The following is a 21890-nucleotide window of genomic DNA, read 5'->3' on the forward strand; positions in this document are numbered from 1 at the left end:
TGCACCTAAACCTTTGGGCGGTTGTAAGGACTGAGGGAAACAGGGCAGGTATGTGCTCAGTGGAGTCGGCATAGGGTTAAGAGAGCTACCATTATAATTTTTAATGACCAATCTCCAGATTCATTGAATGAATGAATGGATAATGCATGAGAAGAGACAGCAAAGTGGAGGAGATTCCAGGGCAATTGGGGAATGGAAGGTGGGGGTGATGGAGCCAAATAAATGAGCTTAGTCTGGGAGGGAAAGCTGGCCACAGCATAGCATGGCATGTGCCCAGGTAGCACGGGCAGCCTGTCCAGAGCACAGACTGAAAGGTGAGCTGGGGCGGGAGAGGCGTGTGAATGGATGGTGATCTTTGAGTGGCTGCCTTCCTAAGGGAAGAGCCCAAGGGGCCTGATCTTGGTGAAAGATAAGCTTCTTAGGCATCTCCAGGCCACAGTTTCTAAACTATTCCCTTTTCCCTTCCCCACTGCTTGATCACCTAACCCCAATCTAGGACCTTAAAAGCCTTCTGGGCAGGCCAGCCACAGATTCAAAAAAACCCTCACCTGAACGTCCAGGGTCCAAGGTCAAGCACATAACCTCTTGACCACACAGTCTCTGCCTTCCCCAGAAGGTATGGAGCCCAGAAGGCCCTAGCAAATCCCTTCCCCTCCTACCACACCCACCTCCAGTGAGATCAGATCTAAACAAACACCAGAGGCAGCCTAGGAAGGAAAACCCTTAAAGAGAGGAAAGGACCTTATGCGTTAATTGTGCCTGCTTGAACCTCCCTGAGCCTGGACAGGCTCAACCGATCCATCCGGCCCTCCACATCCCCCCTTTGCTCTAACCTAGGAAGGCAGCCCTGACCCCAGACACTCTGTCCTTCTGTTCGGCACTTGGTATCAGGACCCTCTTTGTCCAAGCCAGGCCTTGGACATTTTTTCTCTGTAGTTCCTCCAGGAAACCCTCATCTGAATCCCTGAGTCCCGAGTTTGATCCCTTCGGATAGACAAAAAGAAGGGGGAGATAGATTTTTAGCATTGTTTGCCATGGCGGTGGTAGGGATTAATAGGTGTTTTTCAGCAAAGCTCTCTTTTATTTAGAAATAGGCAGTACCTTGTTTCATGGCCCTCTGACCATGTAGGTGGGTGACGGCCCACAACAGCAGGTGGGCTACAGGGGCCTGAGGCCAGGGCCCCGGAAAGAGTGGGCCAGGGCTAAGCCAGCTGGGTTCTGTTCTTTCCAGTGGGTCCTCTCCTTCCAGGAGTGAGGCTAAATTCTTCCTGGCATGCTTCTCTCCAGCTGCCTCCTGTTCAGGCTGGTTCCTGGCAACAGAGAAAGAATCTCCAGACAGCACTCTGGATGCTTCTCCCTTCTCAGCTCAGGGATGAACATTCTCTTATTTGTTACTCTTTAATAACTGTAAATAGGGTTTTTGCTTGTTTGTTTTTCAGCAGAAGAAAAGTGTGGATACATAAGCAAAAAGAATAAACTATAAGTCACCCTGACCTCATTACCCACAATTCTCTCTGGTGGGTATCTTTCCTGTTCTATTCATATAAATGGGTTTTAAAAATAGGAATGGACAAATTTACTAAAGGGAGAGTAAGTGAAAGACTTAAAAGTAGGGAATCAAGTTCAAAACCAGCTCAGAGACTCCCTGGAAATGACCTTAGGGAAGTCATTTCACCTGTAGGCCTCACTTTCCTCATTTGTAAAATAAAGATAATAGTATTTACTTCCTGGGGGTTTTGTGAGGATTAAATGAGATTAAACACTGAGCCCAGTGCCACACATATAAAGACTCCGAAATGCTGACAACTGTGCTGTAGGAGGTAATTGTCCTTGGTGCCAAGAGGTCTTCTGCAGCCTCCTTTTGAGCTGTGATGTGGAATCCAGCTGCATTCAGGTATCTCCATTCACTTCGCTGAGCCTCGGCTGAAGGGTGATTATAGCAATTCTAATTTCTCAGGATTATAAACAATGCTCTGATGCATATCCTTGAAGATAACTCTTTGCACACAAATTACTTGCTTAGGCTAAATTCCTCTGAGTGAAATTGCCAGACCAGAGGATGAGTTAAAATCTAAAGCCAAAGTCTAGACTGAGTCACACTACCTCCAGCCAGGACACAGCCTGTTTTCCCTCCCCCTTGTCAATACCAGGGGCTAGCATTTTCTTTCATCTTTATCAATTTGATTAAAAAAAAAAAAAAAAACTTGCTTGTTAGTTTCCACAGTTTTCAGAGACTTTCTCTTGGTTTTAAGAGGCGCTCTCAGGATAACTTTAGATCCTATGATTCCTCAAGTCCCAGGAACCTCTAGGAAGGAGTGTAAGTGGTGTTACGGGTACAACTGTGATAAAAACCTCAGGTACAGAGTGTAAAGGGGCCTGGAGGCTGCCCACTCCTTGTCCTGACTCTTCATGCGCTTGACTTCCAGGTCCTTTCATGCCTTCACACTGGGGCCATATCCTCTATGTCGGGAGTGTGGCCTATCCCTCCACTCAGGTCCAGTGACAGGGGAAAGAGCAGCAGGCTGAAACACAGCCTTAGGAGCAAACGCAGGAGAGTCCTCATGGGACCCGCAGGATCCAGAATGGTATCTTCAGTGATGCTCTATCGCTGCTCTGAAGTCCCATCCAAACTTCTTTGCTTAAGTATGGGTGCTTTTCCTCTAAACCTCAGTTTACTTATCAAACGGGGCCCATTACATATTCTGCCCCCACACTCTGAGGCTTTATCAGAGGAGATAAAGCATAGGGAAACACTTTGTAAAGTGAAAAGAGCTTTATACACAGAATGGGGCTATTTTTAAGGGACGGTGAATGCTGAGCACTATGAACTAAGCTGCGCATTGAAGCTGGAAATGGGTGGTGGCTGGGACCCCTTTCTAAACTGGGTGCTCACCTATGATACCCGCTACCTACTCCTTGCCCTTGGCTTTACATTGACATCTTACTTAATCATCAGGTCAACCCTATTGAGGGATGATGGGAAAACTGAAATTTACAGAACAGAGTCACTGGCCCAAAGGTATATGCTAATAAAAAGGGAGGGCAGGGATTCAGAGGTAGGAGGGCTTCCCTAGAGGGGTGGGGATAGAGGGCCACAGCTGTGCAATGGAAATCATGCGCATTCACTCATTTCTCATTTATTCCACAAATACTTATTGAACACTTAGGTGGAGACCTGGGACAGGGGCCATGTGAGATCTGTTTTGCCTTGTATAGTTTCTGCAGTCCAGAAGCTAACAAATCCTTCCTACCTTGCATATGCTATCAACCAACCTATCTACTTTCCTTCCCTCCTTCCCTCTTTCCTTCCTTCCAGTCTGTCTGCCTGCCTTCCATCCATCCATCCATCCTTCCATCCATCCATCCATCCTTTCATCCATCCATCCATCCTTCCATCCTTCCATCCATCCACCCATCCAAGACTTTGTTCCAAAGAGGAGCTCAGGAGGATGAAAGAACTGTTTCCATGGCTTTTTGGCCAGGTAGATCTTGCTTTGATCCTATCTCTGTCACTGAGTAGATAGCCAACTGACCTTAGATGAGTTACCTCACCTCTCTGAGACTGCTCCTCCTTGTCAGATGGGGATAATTATGACGACTAGTTCATGGGACTCAAGAGAATTACACGATAGGCCCATAAAGCACCTAGAACTGTGCCTGACACATACGAAGGACACTGTGCTATCTCCTTAATCCTCATAGTGATCACTTCACTGAGAAGGAGATCAGGTAATGAGAAAGTGAAGTCACTTGTCCAAGGTCTCAGGCAGTTGACTCCAGAGTTACTCCTTTAGCAGCCTAGCCAGTATGCCAGGAGTCAAGTCTGTCTGGGATGGATTATGTGATCCCATTTCACAGGGAGGAATGACATGAAGTTGAGATAAAGTATCTAAAGAAAGTACCACAGAGTAAGTGCTCGATAAATGATAATCACTCTGATGAAGATCTGTTCTGACTCCCGAGCTCACTGCCTAGAGCCTGCAGGTTGGATGGCCCCCGTTCCCCATTCACCCACATCACAGGGGAGCTCTGAGCAAGGACTCTGGATTTTACTACCTTATCCCCACCTTTACTCCGGTCAGCATAGGGACATGATGGCCATTTAGTCAATGGACATTTATTTTGGTTTAACTACATTTAAACTAGAGTTTTATTTAGAATTTCTACTTAGCAAAGCACATTCAATGCAGAAAACTTGGTGGGGGAGGGGAGGAGAGAGCAACAATTAAAATCCTGTCATTGTTGACATTTGAGTTTAGGTCCTTTCAATATTGTTACACAGGTCAACAGATTTTCATTAGGTTTGGGATAACCATGAAGTCTTAACCTGTTAGAAAAGGAAGGGCTGTCAGCAGGGCCCCCGTGTCTAATAGTACAAACTCCCTCCTATAAAGAGCACCGTGACTGCACCGTGCACAACCTTCACAGACAGACAAGGCAATCCTGGCTCCCAGCACTTACTAACTCAGTGCTCCTAACCTTGACTCCTCCCCAGCATACTGAGAATGGCACACTCTTTGGGAACAGCAGCTCATGGGCACTCACGGCCCTGGAAAGCAGAGGGAGGAACGAAGGACTGTGCACCCACCAGAGGGGCGGATCGGGGAGGGGGACATTTCTTTTCCAGAGTGATCTAGAAAAGAAAACCTAGGTGATTTAAATGCAACTCTACCCTTAGAGAGATTCACTAATCTTGTCTTGCAGAGAGGGGAGCTGGGACTCTGAGGAAAGATTTCCCCAGTTGCACAGCTGACAAGCGGCTGGCGTCAGGCAGAATTTGAACCCAAGACAATCCCTAACTTGGTCAATCCCTAACTTAGTGGTTCAAATCTCAACTTTCACTTATTAGCTTTTACAAATCATTGAACCCCTCTCGTAAGTTTCTTCCTCTGTAAAATGAGGTAACAGCTTCCTCAGTGGGTTTAAGTGAGAATTAAATGAGGAAAAAAAAAAAGCTTCCCTAACAATTATTGAATTCTATGTGCCAGGCACTGCACAGTGCACTTCACATACATTATCTCATTTAAGCCTCACAATATCCCTATGAGGGGGATTTTTATATCCATTTACAGGTGAGGAAACTGAGGCTCAGAGAGCTTAAGTCATTTGCCCAACATCACACGGCCAGTAAGAGGTGGATCTGGGATTTGAACCCAGGTCTGCCCGTCTCAGAACAATTCTATCAGTTAATACAGGTACCTCTTGGCACTATGCTTGCGACATACAAACATGAAATAAATAGCAGCCATCATTTACTGTTATCATTGTGAATATAATTATCATGTCACATCTGATTGGCTGGTCTCTGTTTTCCATCTCCTCTGCCAAGAAACAAAGAACTGGGCCAATCCAAGAAGGGGAAGAGACGCCAGCCCAGCCTGGCCCTGGGCCATGCCCATACTACACAGGAGTAGGAAAGGGGCAGGAGCGGGAGCAAAGCCTGGGCAGTGTCTCTCTAAAAGCTTGGCATCTCTGAGTCTTTCAACAAAAGCCTAGAACAGGCTGTGCCTCCAGATTAGCTTAGCTCTTGTTGGTGGGGTCTGGTGACCTCATAAACTAGCTCATGGTTCCTTCCTACCTGTCCCAGACCACCAGGCCCTCCATCTCACCCAGGGCACCTTGGAGAGCCTTTCATGTGCAGATAGAAACCTCTGGCCCATGATTTGGGCCTGTGCTGATCTCTGCAGATGGGTGCAGGTGATTAAAGAGGCAAGATCCAGAGGTAAAGGGAGAGGACCCATTTAAAAAGGCCCAGCGAGCACAGACATGCTGCCTGGAATCCCAGCCTCCACCTGGGTCCAGCCAGCATGAGTCACCCCCACAGCCCTTTACCGGTGAGTTGCAACACAGCTGACAGAAACTCCACAGCCTCTCAGGAGGTGAGCAGACAGGTACCCAGACAAGTGTGCCATCCTTTGGGCTGTAGTAAGCTCTGCAGTTACAACTGGCACCAGAGAGCCCTCCTGCCACCAATAACCTCTGTGCAGTGCTTGGGCACCCAGGCTCTGCTCTCAGGTCAGATCCCAGCTCTAGTTCTACCACATCCAGCCTGAGTAACGTATTTAATCACTTTATGCCTCACTTTCTTCATCTCCCAAACAAGGACAATAAAAGTGCCTGTCTCATCGGGTGGTTGTTAGGATTAGACGAGACGATGTATGCAAAGGCTCAGCACAACACCTGACATGGGTGGTCCGCTGGGGACCCCCCAGATACCATGGCAGGCGCTGGGGATTCAACAGTGAACGAGACGGACAAGGTCTCTGCTCCCATGGAGTTTGCATTCTAGAAGAAAGGGAAGTAAACAAACAACACACAAGCAGAAAGACATCCAAAAGTCATAACGGCTTCGCAGAAAACAAAAATGAAGTGTATGATATAGTGACTGAAAGTCTTGCTTGAACAAGCGTGGCTGGCAAAGCCTGCTCTGAGGAGGTGGCTTCATTAGCAATGATTATTATTTCCCATTATTTGTCAGGACCCCTGTGGCTGTCGCCAACACAGCCTCCAGTGAGAAATCAACCTGTGACGATTCTCAGAGCCAGCATCCCCTTCCCATAGACCTGACCATACCCCAAGAAGGCTCCTTTGGGTTCTGACTTTAGCTTGAACACCTCCATCAAATTGGCAGGAGTAGCTGAAACCCCGCCTTTCCCTGAGAGAGGAAGGAGTGGGCCAAGGTGAGGCTCCCGGGAAGACAGAGTAAAGAGATAATTTGCCAAAAGGGAAGGAGCGGGTGGGTGGGGAGGACAGAGAGGAAAAACAAAAGATACCAAGACTGGCTTAGACGTAATTTCAAATTAATCCTGGTGGAAGCTCTAAAAAAAGCTCTACTATTCTCCTGTTTGTGTTTGTGGATCTTCTGGGTTTACCGACCTTGTTCTTTATAGAAGAGAGCTCACGGCAATTACTCCACAATTGCTTACCGTCTAATAGGCATCTGCTTTCTCCTGCGTTTCCAAAGCAAAAGAAACACTTGTTAGAGTATGTGAAACGACTGGCCAGCTAAGGCTCTGCAGGTGACCGACTTCCACTTTTCCATCCCTTCTGTGTTGGCCAGAGGTATGTGCTTTGCTCACATCTCTTTCAGATGTGCATCACACCAAAGAAAAGCCTGCCTCCCACTCTACTCCCTCACTCCCCTGCCACCAACACAGCACTCCTCCCACAGCACTGACCCTGTCTTTTTGGCCTCTGTCCCCTCAGGACCCAGAGTAGGGCCTGGCACACAACAGGTGCTCAATAAATGTCTGCTGCGTTGAGGCCACGGACGTCAGCTCAAAGGGACTGCCAAATTTGGTGTGAGATGCCTGAAGATTCCCATCTGGGCTCTGACACTCACTAGCGCGTCCCCCTGGGCGAGTCACGTTACCTCTCCGGCTTCCATTTCCTCCCCTGTCAACTGTGAGTGCTGGGGAGGAAGGGAGGGTGACGATAATATTTATACCGTGATTTACTGTGAGAGTCAAAAGAAATCACTTGAATAACTGTAAAAAGACTATTCAGAAATAACGTATCATTATCTTAAAGGGAAAGCTCTGGGAAAAAAAAAGGAAAGGGAACTTAAACCTATAGACCCCCTGAGGAAGATATGTTCTCTCCTTTGAGAATTGCCCAGTGGCTGTGAAGAAGCTGATGCTGGGCAGAGGAGGGGTCAAAAGAATTTGTGTGTAGGGGGATGGTCTTGGGTATCCAAGATACTAACCAGAAACAGGAATCAGGATTTCCTTCAGCCAAGTATCTGTTTGTCTCTGTACTTTTCCTCTAGCCATCTTCTCTCCCACATTTTTTTTTCTCCTCCCTCCTCTCCACCCCCCACCCCCTCACCAAGGAAGGAATTGGTCAGCTCCACCCCCCCATGGCTCCGCCCCCAACTCGGCAGGCCAAGAGTTAACAGCTGCACCTGTTGAGGTATACCTGCTGTCGGCAGCACCTGTACCTGCAGCCAATCAGCGCCAGCGCTGCCGGGAACCTACCTGTCAGCAGAATCCCGACACTGAAACCTCAACATAAATCAAACACTTCCCTGGGCAGGGAATGTCTGTGTCAGGCAAGAATTAGAGACGAGCGGTCAGCAGAGCTTTGGTGCCCAGTGCCCATCGACCATTTGAGCCTGGGAGCCTGGGAGCAGGAAGATGTCGAATGAACTTGAGTGAGTAAACATCGGTGGATGCCTGGCGCTGAGTGTGGAGGCTGGATGGGCTTTCTAGAAGGGGAAAGAGCTGGGAGGCTGGCGCCAAGATGCACAGAGCAATTTGTAAGAGTAAATGAATGGGCTGACGATCTCATTCTGGCGTGTTGAGGCAAGCCCCATCTCAAGCGAGGGCTGAGTTTCCCTGGGAAAATCTTTTTTTTTCTCCTTTCTCTCTCTGCTGAGCAGTTTCGAGCCAAGCAGGGGAAACACAGGACTGAAACTGTGAAGGCTTTCGGCACCACTTTCTGATACTGTGAAGGAGCCTTAGAAATCAGAGACGGCTCCAATCCCATCTAGGCTTTCTATCTTCATGCCAAAAGGAACTTCTTTGAGGTGGTTCTAAGAACTGTCGTAGGCAAAGTGTTGGGTTTCTCTAAGGGGACTTGTTTGTTGGGTTGGAACAGTCCCAAGTGGGAAGGTTACAGTGCGCTGGTTAAACATACGCACTCTTTAGTCAGCCTGACCTAGGTTCAAACCAGACCTCCGCTCCTCAAGGGCTGTGCGATCTGGATTTGGACAGGTCATTCAACGGACCTGAGCTTCATTTTCCTCACCTAGGAAATGGGTACAACAACGTTTTGTAGGATTCTTGAGAGAGTTAAGTGTGGTAAAGGCTGTAAAACGCTTAGCACAGAGCCGTGGTCTAAAGATGCGTCCAACAAAACGTGGTTGATTTTACTCAGAGGCAGTTCAAAGACGGAGGAAGGTGAGCGTGGTTTTCAGCGAGGTCATCTCTCTTGCCTGACAGGATGCAGGGGCCTTTCTGCCCACATCTGGGATTTAGAATCCCCATTGGGTGATGCTTTCATCATGGATTTCTGCTTGGGGTCCAGGCCTCAGAGAAGGTGGGATGAGGCTGGGACTCTGGGCTGCTGTAGCCTGGGTTTGGGGAGCTGGCAGAAGCCAGGCTTCTAAAACACAGACTACCCTCTTCCTGCCACCCTCAGAGGTGAGTGGGCAGAGTCAAGGGTTGAACCATCTTTTTTTCTCTAGCTACTCCTTAATAGATTGTTTTAAGAACTTGAAGAACTGACAGTAGAGCAGTTGGGGGGTCCTCACTGCAGACAAGTTTCCCTGATACGAGTCAGCTCTTGGATTCTCTTGGGTTAGCCGACTATGTTCATGGTACGACCACTGGGCATCAGATTTCTCTTGAATGAACTCCCTGGGGTTGACGATGTGTTTACAACTGGAATAAGAGCAGGGGCAGGGGAGCCAACATATGGGTTCAAGTCCCAGCTCTGCCATTAATTAGCTGTGTGACCTTGGCCAAGTCACTTCACCTGAGTGTCAGTTTCCTCACCTGTAAATTGTGGCCATATTGGTACCCACCTCATGGAGGTGTTGGGGTATCCAATAGCTTTAGGAAAGCAATTGGTTTGAAGCAGTTGGTTTAAAGTGGTTCAAAGCAATCTAAAATTCTCTTGTCACTTCACACAGAAACAACCAATCAGTGAGCATTTTGGAATCCCTTGCTTTCTATTTCTCTATTCTTTGAAACAAAAAAAAACCATCTTGTGATGTGTCTCCATCCCACTTAGATCTGTTGGTTAAAACAGCAGAGGCTGTGGACCGAAATGTATTCATTGGTGCCCCTTAGGGGGTAAGTATCCTGAAGCTGGGTTACGTGAACAAAGACGTTTCCTGTTCTTCTCCTCCTTTATGACTGGATTTTGAAGTCAGATCTCCTGACAGTTGAGGCTTCTCCTTTTGGGGTGGGGTCAGAGGAACCTGTGCCTGCTGAGTAATTGCAGGCAGACTCTGAAGTCACCCTGAGAGATCACAATGATGGAGTCTCAGTGCCTGGGGGCTCAAGTGACTTTACTGATAAGGGGTGGGGGGTGGGCAGCGAATCAAATGCTTGGCTTGCAAGTTTTGAGCTGCTGCTGCGGTGGCCAGGGATGTTGCTGTTACAGTCCCCCTAAAAGGGCTGAGTTAAGAGAATTGGTCCTAGCGTCCGTTTTGAGCCCCCAAAGAACAACCATGTCTTGCTAGACCCTGGTGTAGTGGAAAAAGCCAGATGTGTACGTGATTCTACCAGTCAGCAACTTAAGGATCCTGGTGAATGTGCTTCTCCTCCCTGGCCGTCTGTTTCCTTCTCTGTCCAATAAGGACTAAAACACCTACCTGGACAGGGAAACAGTGAGCTCCCATCTGTGGGCCACCCGGCCTGGAGGAGGAGCTCCATAAACGCGGGCCCGATTACTAGGCCACTTCGAAGGGCAGCTCTCGAGGAGCATGGAGGCCAAGGCGGTGGAGTCAGAAGCCAGCTCTAGGCAGCTGGCAGGTGGAGCGCACGGGCCTTTGATGTGGTTGGGCTGGACGCGGCCTCTGCAAGTGGCCAGGGGCCGCCAGCCCAGGTCGTAGGCGCTGGGGGAACTAGAGCCAGTCGCAAAGGATCCTGGGGCGGTGGGGGATCCCGGAAGTCGCTGCTTGCTGCCTTCCTCTCGCGGGAAAACAGCTCCCCCGGGGGCGCCCGGCCGCAGGAAGGCTGCCCTCTTTAGAGTCCTAAATGGAGTGGTGGCCAAATGGTGGTCGAGGGCCTCCTGGGTGCTCAGTCGGCTTGCGCAGTCCTGTCTCGCCCAACGAGGAAATGAGAGGATCGAGATTAAGTGATCAGCACGCAGTAGGTCTATCAGTGGAGGAGAGAGAAGGAAGTGAGTGCGACCCATTCGGGCTGCGGCAGTTTGCCCTCCCCCGCCCCCCGCTTTTCTGGAAGCAGTTTCCTCCCCGAAACCTTGGAGAGCTCGCTGCAGCCACAGTGGAGGGCGGGAGGGGGCCCAGAACCATCCCTGACTAAGACCTCGGGGCTGGGGGGCGGGGGGGGCGCCGCTCCACGTGAGCGCCAGGAGCTCTGGGCTCCAGACTGCCTGCAGCACTGAAAGAGTTAACCAGGAACGCCTCCCGCTGTGGTTTTTGTGGTCGAAACCATGATTGCCAGGAGCAAATTTTTGTCGTGCACGAGGTGTGTTATTAAAAGTCAGAGCTACGCTGCTGCTGAATGAAAAGTTAAAAACCCTCATTAAGGCTGGGCTGTAAAACAGGGGAACCGGGCCGAGAGCCCTCGAAGACCCTAACACCCTAGCAGTGGTGGCCACTTCCACGCTGCTGGCTCAGCTTGCCCAGAAGAGCCCGGTCGGTGCCTGGAGCGAAAAGGGTCTCTCAGGGGTCCACGCAGAGGAGCGGGGCGGGGAGGAAGGGCCGCAGGGCCGAAACAAATAGCATACCTGAAGCTCCTTTCGGTTAAAAGAAAAATAATAGCCAAGCCTTTATTTGAGCGCTGATTCCACAGCCGACCCAGGGTCCAGTGCTTGATGCATACGTCATATCCTTTAATCCTCCCAGCACTCCAGTCAGGGTTGGGAGTGTAAATACAACTTTGCAGATGCGGAGACTTCGGCTTGTCCCCGGCTTCCCAAGATCTCACTGAAGAGCTGGGATCTTGCAGGGGCTAAAAGGATGCTCCACACCAGTGTGCCACCCTGCTTCCCACCAGCAGAGATGTTGCAAAAAGTTGAGATATGCCCAGCTGTTCACAGTGTTTGTCTCTGAGCAGAGGAATGCAGGTGAATTCTAGGCTCTGCTTCCAATTTTTCTATTGGTTCCACATTTTATATATTGTATTTTACAAGTCTGTGTCACTTTTGAAATGAGGAGAGGGAGGAGAGAGAGTCATTATTTTTAAAAGAGAAAATTACTGGTTCACCTAAAAAAAAAATTTTTTTTTTTTTTCTTCTCAAAAGTGTGGTCCTTGGACCAGCGTCGTCATCGGTGTCATCACCTGGGAACTCCTTAGAAATGCAAATTCTCAGCCCCACCCTAGACCTACTGAATCAGAAACTCTGGGGGTGAGGTTCAGCAATATGTGTTTTAACAGGCCCTCCAGGTGATTCTGATACATGTTCCAGGTGAAGAACCATTGGCCTAGAAGACCTGGCAGAGGATTGGCAGGCAGAAGGCTCCCAGATCCCCTCTGATCTCCACTGTAGTTGCTGAGTCAGCAGGGTGAGAGCTTTGCTGTGGGGTCACACCTGTGTTTGCTCCAGCTCCCCCACATACAGACTTGGTGACTTTTGAATGAGCTCCCTAACCTCTGTGTCAGTTTCTGCATGTGTAGATAACACGCAGCAGCTCACGGGGCATGTATGAGGATGCAAAGGTACACGGCCTGACCTATAAAATAACTTAGTTCCTTCTTCTTTCCCTGTCTTCCCTCCTCTCTGGAACTCAGCTTTTCCATTTGTAAACTAGAGCAGATAATCCTGGCAGCGCCCTCCTTCTCTTCCTTTTGCCTCCTTAAAAAGGTCAGAGCACCTGATGTAGTGAAAGTCTTGAAGGAAAATTCTGTCACCAGAATGAGGTGTTGTTTCTCTGGGCCTTCTTAGGAGGTCAGCAAGAATTGGGACCTTTTGAGGATAGGGACAGCGAAGTATTTACCTTTGTGTCCCAGTCCTCAGCACAGGGCCAATTACAGAATAACCCTCAGTGAGTGTTGAATGAATCAGTGAGTGAATGAATGAAAGGACGTAGTACCCTGAGTCTGGAGGTGGATGGCAACAACTTTCACATCTCAATTGAACAATAGAGGGGGAAAAAAATAGGAAAATTGGACAGGAAACCGAGAGGAGAATAGAGCATGAAAGAAGAATTCCCGTCAAGGGAAGAATTTTCAAAGGGGAGAAAGTGAGTTTCTGGTATAATTAGAAAATGGCACATAATTAACTTACATGCAACTAGAAGCATTGGCTGGAGCCTGGCTGCCCTCAGTTAACTTGCCCACCTGGATCCAGATGATGAAGCTGGCAGTGGCTGCCCCTCTTTATATCTGGGACTCTCCAAGCACCAAGTGTCCTGCCACTAGAAGGAGGAGAAAGTGAGACTGAGTTGTCATACAGTTTGTGGGGGCCATCCCACAAAGTTAGTATTAGTAATAATAGTTCATGTTATTATGTGCTGGCACTATGCTGATCACTTTGCCTCCCTTATCTCATTGCATTTTCCAACAGTACTATCTCACAAGGTTGTTGGAAAAATTAAAACAGTAACTAGCAAATTTGGAGCCAGCATCTGGCACTTGGTAAGCCCTCAATGAACAATGGGTATCATACAACCTGTGAGCTTAGTGCTCTCATTTCCCCCCATTTTTAACAGGTAAGAGAATTGAGGCACAGAGAGGTCAAGTTGCATAAAGTCACACAGCTAGTAACCAACAGAGTTGAAACTAGAACCCAGGTCTGCATAGCTCTGGGGCCCACCCTGCAGCCGTTAGTTCACACTGCCTCATTCATGGAGTCATTCTAGAGCCATGCCCTAGGCATTGCCATTTCCCCATTGAGGCCCCCAAATGAGCCCCCACCATGTGACAAGGCACATTTCACAACCTGTGCATCCAGAAACCAGATGGGCCACTTGTAAGCACGACAACCCTGGAGCACTCCTGTCATGCCCAGGGAACACCTTGCATGGGGATGACTGAAAAATGATTCCTCCCTGAGCCGTCGTGGCAGGGCCTCCCCGTGGGTAATTAGTGAGTGTGATTGATCACTGCTGATGAGGCTGGGTGGCTCACAGCAGGGTTTGGCAAGTCATTGGGTGTATCTCAGTGTCAACACCCAACTCAGGCAGCCCCTGGAACTCTTCCTCCTCCGGCTGCAGGGAAGTGGGGTACACCCAGATCACTGGATCTCTCCTGTGCCAGGCACCTCCTCCTTTTGTGGGGCTTGAGGCTACTCCCTTGGTGGTGAGTTTTCCTCTCCTCTGTAAAACTGAGTAAGAGGCTTTATTTTTCCACCTCCGAATTATTGGAATGCCTTTGAGATAAGGTAGTGATGGAGCTGAGTACTGGATGGGAAGCTAGGAGACTCGAATCCCAATCCTGTTATGTGCTGTGTGTCCTTTGGCAAGTCACCTGCTCCCAGAGACTGGGTTTCTAAAGTCTCTTTCCACTTTACCTGGAACCTGAAAAGCCTCAACGAATGACTGAGGAACATTGACCTAGTCTCATTGGACGTTTTAAGTGGCTCGGCCAGAAAGCAGTGTGCATTTAGAGTCTGAAAGGACTTGGGAGGAAACCCTACTTCAGTGCTCTAGGCTGCCTCCATCCTGATGCCCAGAAAGATGTATGCTGGGGTCAGGAGGCTGAGTCCAACTGGGCATGGAGCACACCTCTCCCAGGCTGTGGGCCCAGAGTAAACTGCTGGGGAAAAACCCCACCCACACTAGAACCCCTGCCTGGGCGGTTTGCACATCCCCCACAGCCTAGGAAGGAGCCCTCAGGCAGACTCCAGAGCTCTTCTGTCCTGGTCTCCTATTCTCCTCTCTCCCAGATGAAGGAGAAGCCAGACCAGAGAGGCTCTGAGGAGGCAGGCTTATGAAGGTTTTTGAGGCCAGAAGCCAGAAACCTCTGTTCAAGGCCTGGTGCCATGAGATAGCAGCTGGGTGGCCTTAGGCAAGCCAGTGGCCTTCACTGTGGTGCATTTTCTTCCTGCTATCAAGTAGGGATAGTCATACCTTGCCTCCCCACCTTACAGGGGCATTGCAGGATAAGAGGTGATGACACATGTGTGAGACGCATATTGACAAATATAGCATGCTATGCAAATGCAAGGGATTATCAAATCTCAGGCTTGAGTTTCCTTCTCAGTGGGCTGGCCTTCCCTGAAACTAGGCAACATATGCAAAAAACCTGGCTCACACCAGCCACACAGTAGGCAGACAAGCTCTGGGAGCCATCCTGGGCTTATGCCTTTGACCTTGCCTTTCATCTGGAAGGTCCAAGATCCTTCCCACCTGTCTCCATGCTCGCTCTTCCCTTCCACCTCTCTTCTCAACCAACATCTAGTCACTCCCCCGAGTTTAGCCAGGTCAGAAGGCCTCCTGCTTCTTTTCCTCCATAGTTTTCTTCACCTGATAGTAGCTGTTCATTTGTTTTTGTAGTCATGTCTGTCTGCCTGCCCCTAAAATGCAACCTCTGTGATCTCGTCTGCTTAGGACAAGGCCTGGCATATAGTATAACAAGTATTGATAAATATTTATGAAAATGAGGCATAGATGGTTAGATGGATGGATGCCACCAAGGTTTATTGGTTTGGGGAGTTCCCACTGTGACGCAGTGGAAATGAATCTGACCAGTATCTATGAGGATGCGGGTTTGATCCCTGGCCTAGCTCAGTGGGTTAAGGATCCAGTGTTGCCATGAGCTGTGGTGTAGGTTACAGATGCGGCTTGGATCTAGTGTGGCTGTGGCTGTGGTTGTGGTTGTGGTGTAGGCCTGCAGCTGCAGCTCCAACTCGACCCCTCGCCTGGGAACTTCCGTATGCCGTGGGTGTGGCCCTGAAAAGAAAAAGAAAAAAAAAAGATTTATTGGCTTTTCCCCCTTTTCTTCTACATCCCTTCTTGGAAACCAGTGGTTGGTGGAAGAGTGATGGTCACAGAGTTAAGTCTCGGGAGACTGGCTTTGTAACTCACTCAGCCAGTGCCCTGGAACAGGTCACCTATAAGTCTCTGTTGTCTATTTCCTGGTCTGTGAAGCAGAGATAATAACACATCCTATGTGTTGGGAGGCTCCACGAGATAATGAATGTGAAAGTCAAGGCAAGGGGTTATTACACTGTCTCTTTTGTTTTTGACATGGACCCTGGTTCACAGACAGGAGGCTTGGGGAGGATGTTAATTTAAGAACCTCGGGCAGAGTCTCCCCTTTACTCTCATTTGGGGGTTCAAAGACGATGATGGTCATGATGATGATAGCGATGACGGCTCTTATTTACTAAGCAATTACTCTCCGGCGGGCTCTAGGCTCAGCACATTTCTTAAGGTTAATGCCCCTAATTCTCCTAACAACCCGTGAGATTATCCCCACTCTGCAGTAGCCAGTCCCGGTGACTCCCTCACACGACTGTGTTCTCGTTTTCTTCACAGCACTCATCACTAACTAAAATTCACTCATTCACCTCCTTGTTTTGGTCTGTCTGCCCCAATTAGACTGTAAGTCCCCTGGAAGCAGAGCCTTATCTGTCTTTTCTTGGTTGATTCCTCAGTGCCTAGAAGAGTCCCTGACTGGCAGACAGAAGACGCCAAATAGGCCCATTTAACAGATGAGCCTTAGAGGGACTAAGTGCCTCACCCACGGTCGCACACAGTTACTCAGGTCTGCAAGGCTATGCCCCTGGTGCTGCTTCCTCCCATGGTGCCAGAGGTTGTTCTGGGCTGTGCCCTGGTGAAGAGCTGACGACAGAGGGCTGCCCAGGGCCAAGTCCTCCCCCTGTACCCTCCTCCCCCATTCCCCTTTCATCTTCTGATAGCTGAGGTGTTCTGCCTTGGACAGGGACACCAACAGAGTTTGTGGAGGCCCTCGGGGAAGATGACTGCATAGGCTCGAGTCATCTCGTCTCCCCTCTTGTTCTGGCTTTGTCTCCCATTAGTAGGGCTCACTGCTTCTCAGAACACTTTTCACACCCGGCGCCCCCTGGGCTCTCAGCCCTCAGTTTTCATCTTTAAGGCGTCAGGGAGCCAAAAGGTTTTGGACTTCAGGATTTGGCACGTAAGTCAATGCTGGCTAACCTTATCCATAGCCAAGACGTTCTAGAAGCCAAATGCTTTGTCCTAGAATATGACGTGATCGTTAGCATGAGCAGGCGTGGGAAGCAGGACACCAGCACTCCCAGCACCTGGCCAGAAACTTCCAGTCCTCTTGCTTCTTCCCTAACTACCCCTTGCCTTGTGCAGTGGGAAATCCCTTTCTGTCCTGCAGTGGAAGCTTGGTTCAATGTATTCCAGAGGAGGGGAATTTCCAGAATCAGAAAGGCATTTGAAAGGATACCAACGTGGAGTTAAGAGCTACATCTTGGAGTCCAACAAGTCCAGGTTCAAGTTGAGCCTCTGCCACTTACTAGGCTGAGTGACCTTGAGCACGAAATACCACCTAAATTTCAATTCCCTAGACCCTGTTGTGCAGAGTGGATAAGATGATGCAGAAAGACAGCTGGAAAGGTGTCTGCCTATGGTAAGCACTTGAGGTATGGTAGCTGCTGTGTATCAAGGAATCAGACTTTGGGATCCCGGCAGGATGGATTGGAGACCCTCGTAGGCCAGAAAAGCCCCCCGGAGGAACACCACACACTGGCCTTTTCTTTGTTTCTAAAGTGACTTTATCATTGTCTTCTAAAATTTAACTTTTGGGTAGGGTAAGGTAGCTGATGGCTCATCGAAGCCAATATGGTCCTTCAACTAGACTCAGCAAATTGGAACTCTAAGCCCAGCTCTGCCAGTGACTTGCAGGGTGACCACATTCTGTACCACTTCTCAAGCCCTTGATGTCTAGCTCCAAGCTGGGCCGAGAGCACAGTTTGCGTGTGTGTGTGTGTGTGTGTGTGTGTGTGTTACTTCTTTATTAAAAATTATAAATGGAATATTATATCAACACCTGAAGACCAAACTACAGCCAAAGATTCCATAGGCTCAAGATTTTGGGCATTCTAAAGTTTTCTATCAAGTATATCCTTTCCGTGGCATGGCACCATCATTCTTCATATATTAAGCAGTTGTTACGTGCCAGAGACGGTTCTAAGCATTTTTTTGCATGAGGATGCACTCAGGCCTAATAATTATAGGTGCTATTCTTACACTCATTTTACGAACAAGGAACAGTGCTGGGCACTGGGGTTCGCAAAGCACCCGGAGAGTGGGGCTCCCCCAGGCCTTTCCCTGTTTCTCCCATGCCCCCTTGGTGTACGAGTTGTGCTTATGCTGGGACTGGGAGGGGGTGGGGTAGCCCCCTGGGCTTGCTCTGTACGTTCCTCTAACCCCAGGCCCAGGAAGCAGCTGGGAGGGGCCTCTTCTCACCTCTTCATCTTAAGGCCCTTGATTTATAGCATCAGAAACTTGGGGTGTGCCTCCCTCTCTGTGGCCCTGTAGTGGGAAGGTTTCTGTCATTTCTCTTTCCTGTGTGACAGCTCCCTCTTCCTCCCTCCCAGAGCCCAACACCCCACTCCCTGGGGCTCAGTGGGATGGGAGGCACCTGTGAAGCCCCTGGGAGACGGCTGCCCTCAGGGGTGTGGGTGTGGCCTGGCTGCTGTTCCCACCCTGTGCCTGAGGATGTAGGCTTGAACTGCCAGGCAGCAGGAGGGCACTTCCTGTGGCACGATTTGTGAGGGTCCTTGCCCACCTGTCAGTCTGCCACAGTGCCTCAGTCCCACACCAAGGCCTTCCTCTGTTGTGGCGCGGTTTCCCCTCTTGGACTACGGCGAAGCAGGGTGGCTTAGAGGAAAGTGTGTGGCTTTGGTACTAGCCAAGCCTCGGTTTAAATCCTGGTTGTGTCATGGACTAGCTGGGTGAATTGGGACATTTTCTTATCTTCTCCCAGTCTCGGGTTTCTCCATCTGGAAAATGAAGCAAATGATCCTTAGCTCATAGGGTTCTTGGAAGGAACAGAGCTGATGAGTGGAAAGCGTTCATGTATCAGGTTGTAAATGGCGGCTGGCATTGTTCCTGTATCTATAGCGTGCGAGAATGAATGAGACTCACCTAGAAAGCGGGGGTGGCATCTGGTCACTAGGAGACTAATCAGTGCCGCTTCACCTCTGGGGCTCTCTTTTCCCAGCCTGGCTCTCCCCATGCTCTCACCTACCCCTATCCTTCACACACTCTTGGCTCTGAAAGGAACACACCCAGAACGTTCCCACCTCTGTAAAAGCACGTCCGACACCAGTCATTTGCAAAGTGTGGTCCTCAGACTACCAGCATCAGCATTACCAGGGAACTCAGGGGTGGGCCCAGAAATCTCTGTTTTACTAAGCCCTCCATGCCATTCGGATGCAGCAAAAGTTTGAGAACACTATCCGGTCTTACAGGCTCATCCTGCTTGAGCATGAATCCCCTCTGGGCCACTCACTGACCCACTAACAAGGACCTCGGGCAACTCCCTTAACTTCTCTAAGCCTCAGTTTCCTCATGTATAAAATAGGAACAATAATCGTACCTGCCTCACAGGGTATGATTGCGAGAATTGGATGAGATAATCCATGAAAAGTGCTTCGCTCAATGCCTCAAATATGGTCACCGTTCAATAAAGGTTAGATATCATTGTTATCATTATTATTATTACTAGTATTATTATTTTGCTTTTTAGGGCTGCACCTGCAGCATATGGATGTTCCTAGGCTAGGGGTCGAATCAGAGCTGTAGCCACCATCCTACACCACAGCCACAGCAACGGGAGATCCAAGCCGTGTCTTCGACCTACACTGTAGCTTACGGCAACACCGGATCCTAACCCACTAAGTGAGGCCAGGGGTTGAACCCACAAGCTCATGGATACTAGCAAGGTTTGTTACCACTGAGCCACAACGGGAACTCCTAGATATTATTTTTATCATCGTCATCATTATTCTGTATTATGTCTCTATTCCTGGCTCCCCCCCGCCCCCGACATAGCTGAGTGATAAATCTCCCATGCTGAGTGTCCCCAACTAAAATGTCTCCTCCTTCAAAAAGTCTTTCTCGATCTCCTGCCTTTGAACCCACCTGGCCTGTCAGAGTTCTCAGTGCAGTGCTCAGGTTCCGCCTGCCTTCGTGTGCCCAGCAGCATTCCACTCCAGTTCCTGGCATCTGGGCACCCTACGATAAAAGTTGGTCTGAAATACCATTTCCCAAGACTAGTTTCTACCCTCAGGACTTTTCACTCTGACTCTCTCTGTCCCTCGCCACCCTCTCTTCTGTGTCTCTCTCTCTCTCTTTCGTCAAAATGATCTCCAGCCTTCTGTGTCTTTCACTGTCTTGAGGAGAACTCCTCATGCTGAGTGACCTGGAAATTTTATCCTTTGCAGCTTGTCATTGTTATTTTCTATCCTTGTTACACTAATTCCCCCGGAATAAGCATCTACTCTGTAGGCAGTTCACTGCCCCTTCTCTGAAGCCTTGTAATAATGGGGTTACAGCCTTCATGTTGTAGATGAGGGAACCAAGGTCCCAGGTCTGCAGCTTCTACCTGGCAACATTTGATAGAGACCCCAAAGCATCTAGCTCCAGAGCTGGGGTACATTCTCCTGCCCAATCTATCCAATGATGACAGAAAAAGGAGTTTCAGGTTTTCAAGGCTGGTAACTCTCTGGATTCCTGGACGTTGGCCTGGGGCTGATCCTTCACCGACCATCCCCTGGGACAGCCACAACTTGAGCTCCTTTACTGGTTTTTCAGTTTCAGATCTGTGCGGCTGCTAAAGAATGACCCGGTTAACTTCCAGAAGTTCCCCTACACTACCGAGGATGAGGCCTGGAAGACCTACCTGGAGAACCCCTTGACAGCTGCCACGAAGGCCATGATGAGGGTCAATGGAGACGATGACAGCGTTGCAGCCCTGAGCTTCCTCTACGATTACTACATGGTACCTTCGCCACCCTGGGCGTGCTCCCCCCATCCCCGCCCCCGACTGAATGTGTCTCTGCTTTCAGGCTGCATGGCTCACCAGCCCACCACGACCACCCCTCACCCCTCAGCGTGTTCTTTTTCATCTCTGGGCCTTTGCACATGTTCCTCCTCCTGCCTGGCCTGCTCTCCTTTCCCCTGGCGAAACCCTCCTCTGAGCTTCGGGGCTCAGCTCCAGGGTCACTTCACTCATTCACTGCAGGCGGAGGAGGCCTCCTTTGGGCACCCTCGGCAACCACCGTCATTATCCTTGATGCTCTCTTTAGAAACGTGCCATTTGTATGTTTATTCCTCCAGCTCCCTCATGGCACTGAGCTCCTGGGGAGCAGGAACCATGTCATGATCATTGCCGAGTCCCTAGCACCCCACACTGCCTGCCACATAGTGTTCAATACATTTTGGTTAAATGGATCCATGCCTTGGCCACGCACACTCCATCCCTGCAGGACCTCCCACTTCCCGCTTTCTTTCTGCCCCTGTCCTTTAGGTCATCCTGCCACCCCCACCTGCCTGTTCCATTCCCACCACCTAGATCATGCCTTCTGCTCTTGAATCCATTCCTTTCCCTCAGGGCCCTTCCCAAGGCCCACCTCCTCCTGGAAGCCGTCCTGCCACCCCACCTCTCCCTCTCCTGAGCGTCTCCCTCTCCTTCATACTCTTGCTGCCATTATATGCATAATGGCATATATGCCTTGACAGACTACCTCTTATTGTTCTCTAATTGTTTCTAGGCCTTGGCCTTGACTCTGGGAGATTGTCAACCCTGAGAACAGGACTTGGACCCTCTCATATATGATAAGTGGGCTTAAACCTGTCAGTAGCCACATAACACACCTGACGTCACTCCCCTTCCAGTGCATGTGCCAGACATTGCTAATGGATTATGACCTGTCTTCTCACTGAGGGTGTATGAGGCCACAAGATCTTTTTCAACCTAGTGTCTGGGCAGCTCCTACCCATCTGTCTGAATTGACATGTGACAGCAAACTGTCTTGCTATTCGTGGTCTGGGTGATTGCTCCAAGAGACGTTCCCTGAGGCTAGGGGGACATGAACAGCTAACTGTTGTGAGCTGAATCTGAGCTTGAAGATTTACAACCACCTTGTAAATAAGCCCTCAAGTTCACTGACCCAGGTTTATCTACTATACAAAGGGAGGCACACTCTCTGTACAAATTCAGAAGCCAAGGGGGAAACTGGTCTCAGACATGAGAAAGCTCCAGTGATCTCTCTGGCTTTGGTTCTCATCCTGGAGATGTATGGTTACTCTGCCT

The 21890-nt window shown here is 49.5% G+C and overlaps 1 protein-coding gene across 2 annotated transcripts in view; it reads left to right on the forward strand.

Annotated features, from left to right (window-relative positions):
• GRHL3 (grainyhead like transcription factor 3) overlaps positions 7890–21890 on the forward strand; it is a 36219-nt gene continuing 22218 nt past the window's right edge. Inside the window, exons 1-2 of one of the 2 annotated variants that reach the window (XM_021095540.1) lie at positions 7890–8152; positions 20390–20576. In XM_021095540.1, the coding sequence (XP_020951199.1) occupies positions 8136–8152; positions 20390–20576 (204 nt within the window). In that variant the 5' untranslated portion in view covers positions 7890–8135. The other variant, XM_003127705.6, reaches the window with a different exon arrangement.

Source organism: Sus scrofa, chromosome 6 (assembly GCF_000003025.6).
Source record: "Sus scrofa isolate TJ Tabasco breed Duroc chromosome 6, Sscrofa11.1, whole genome shotgun sequence".
In the NCBI taxonomy this organism is placed as follows: domain Eukaryota; kingdom Metazoa; phylum Chordata; class Mammalia; order Artiodactyla; family Suidae; genus Sus; species Sus scrofa.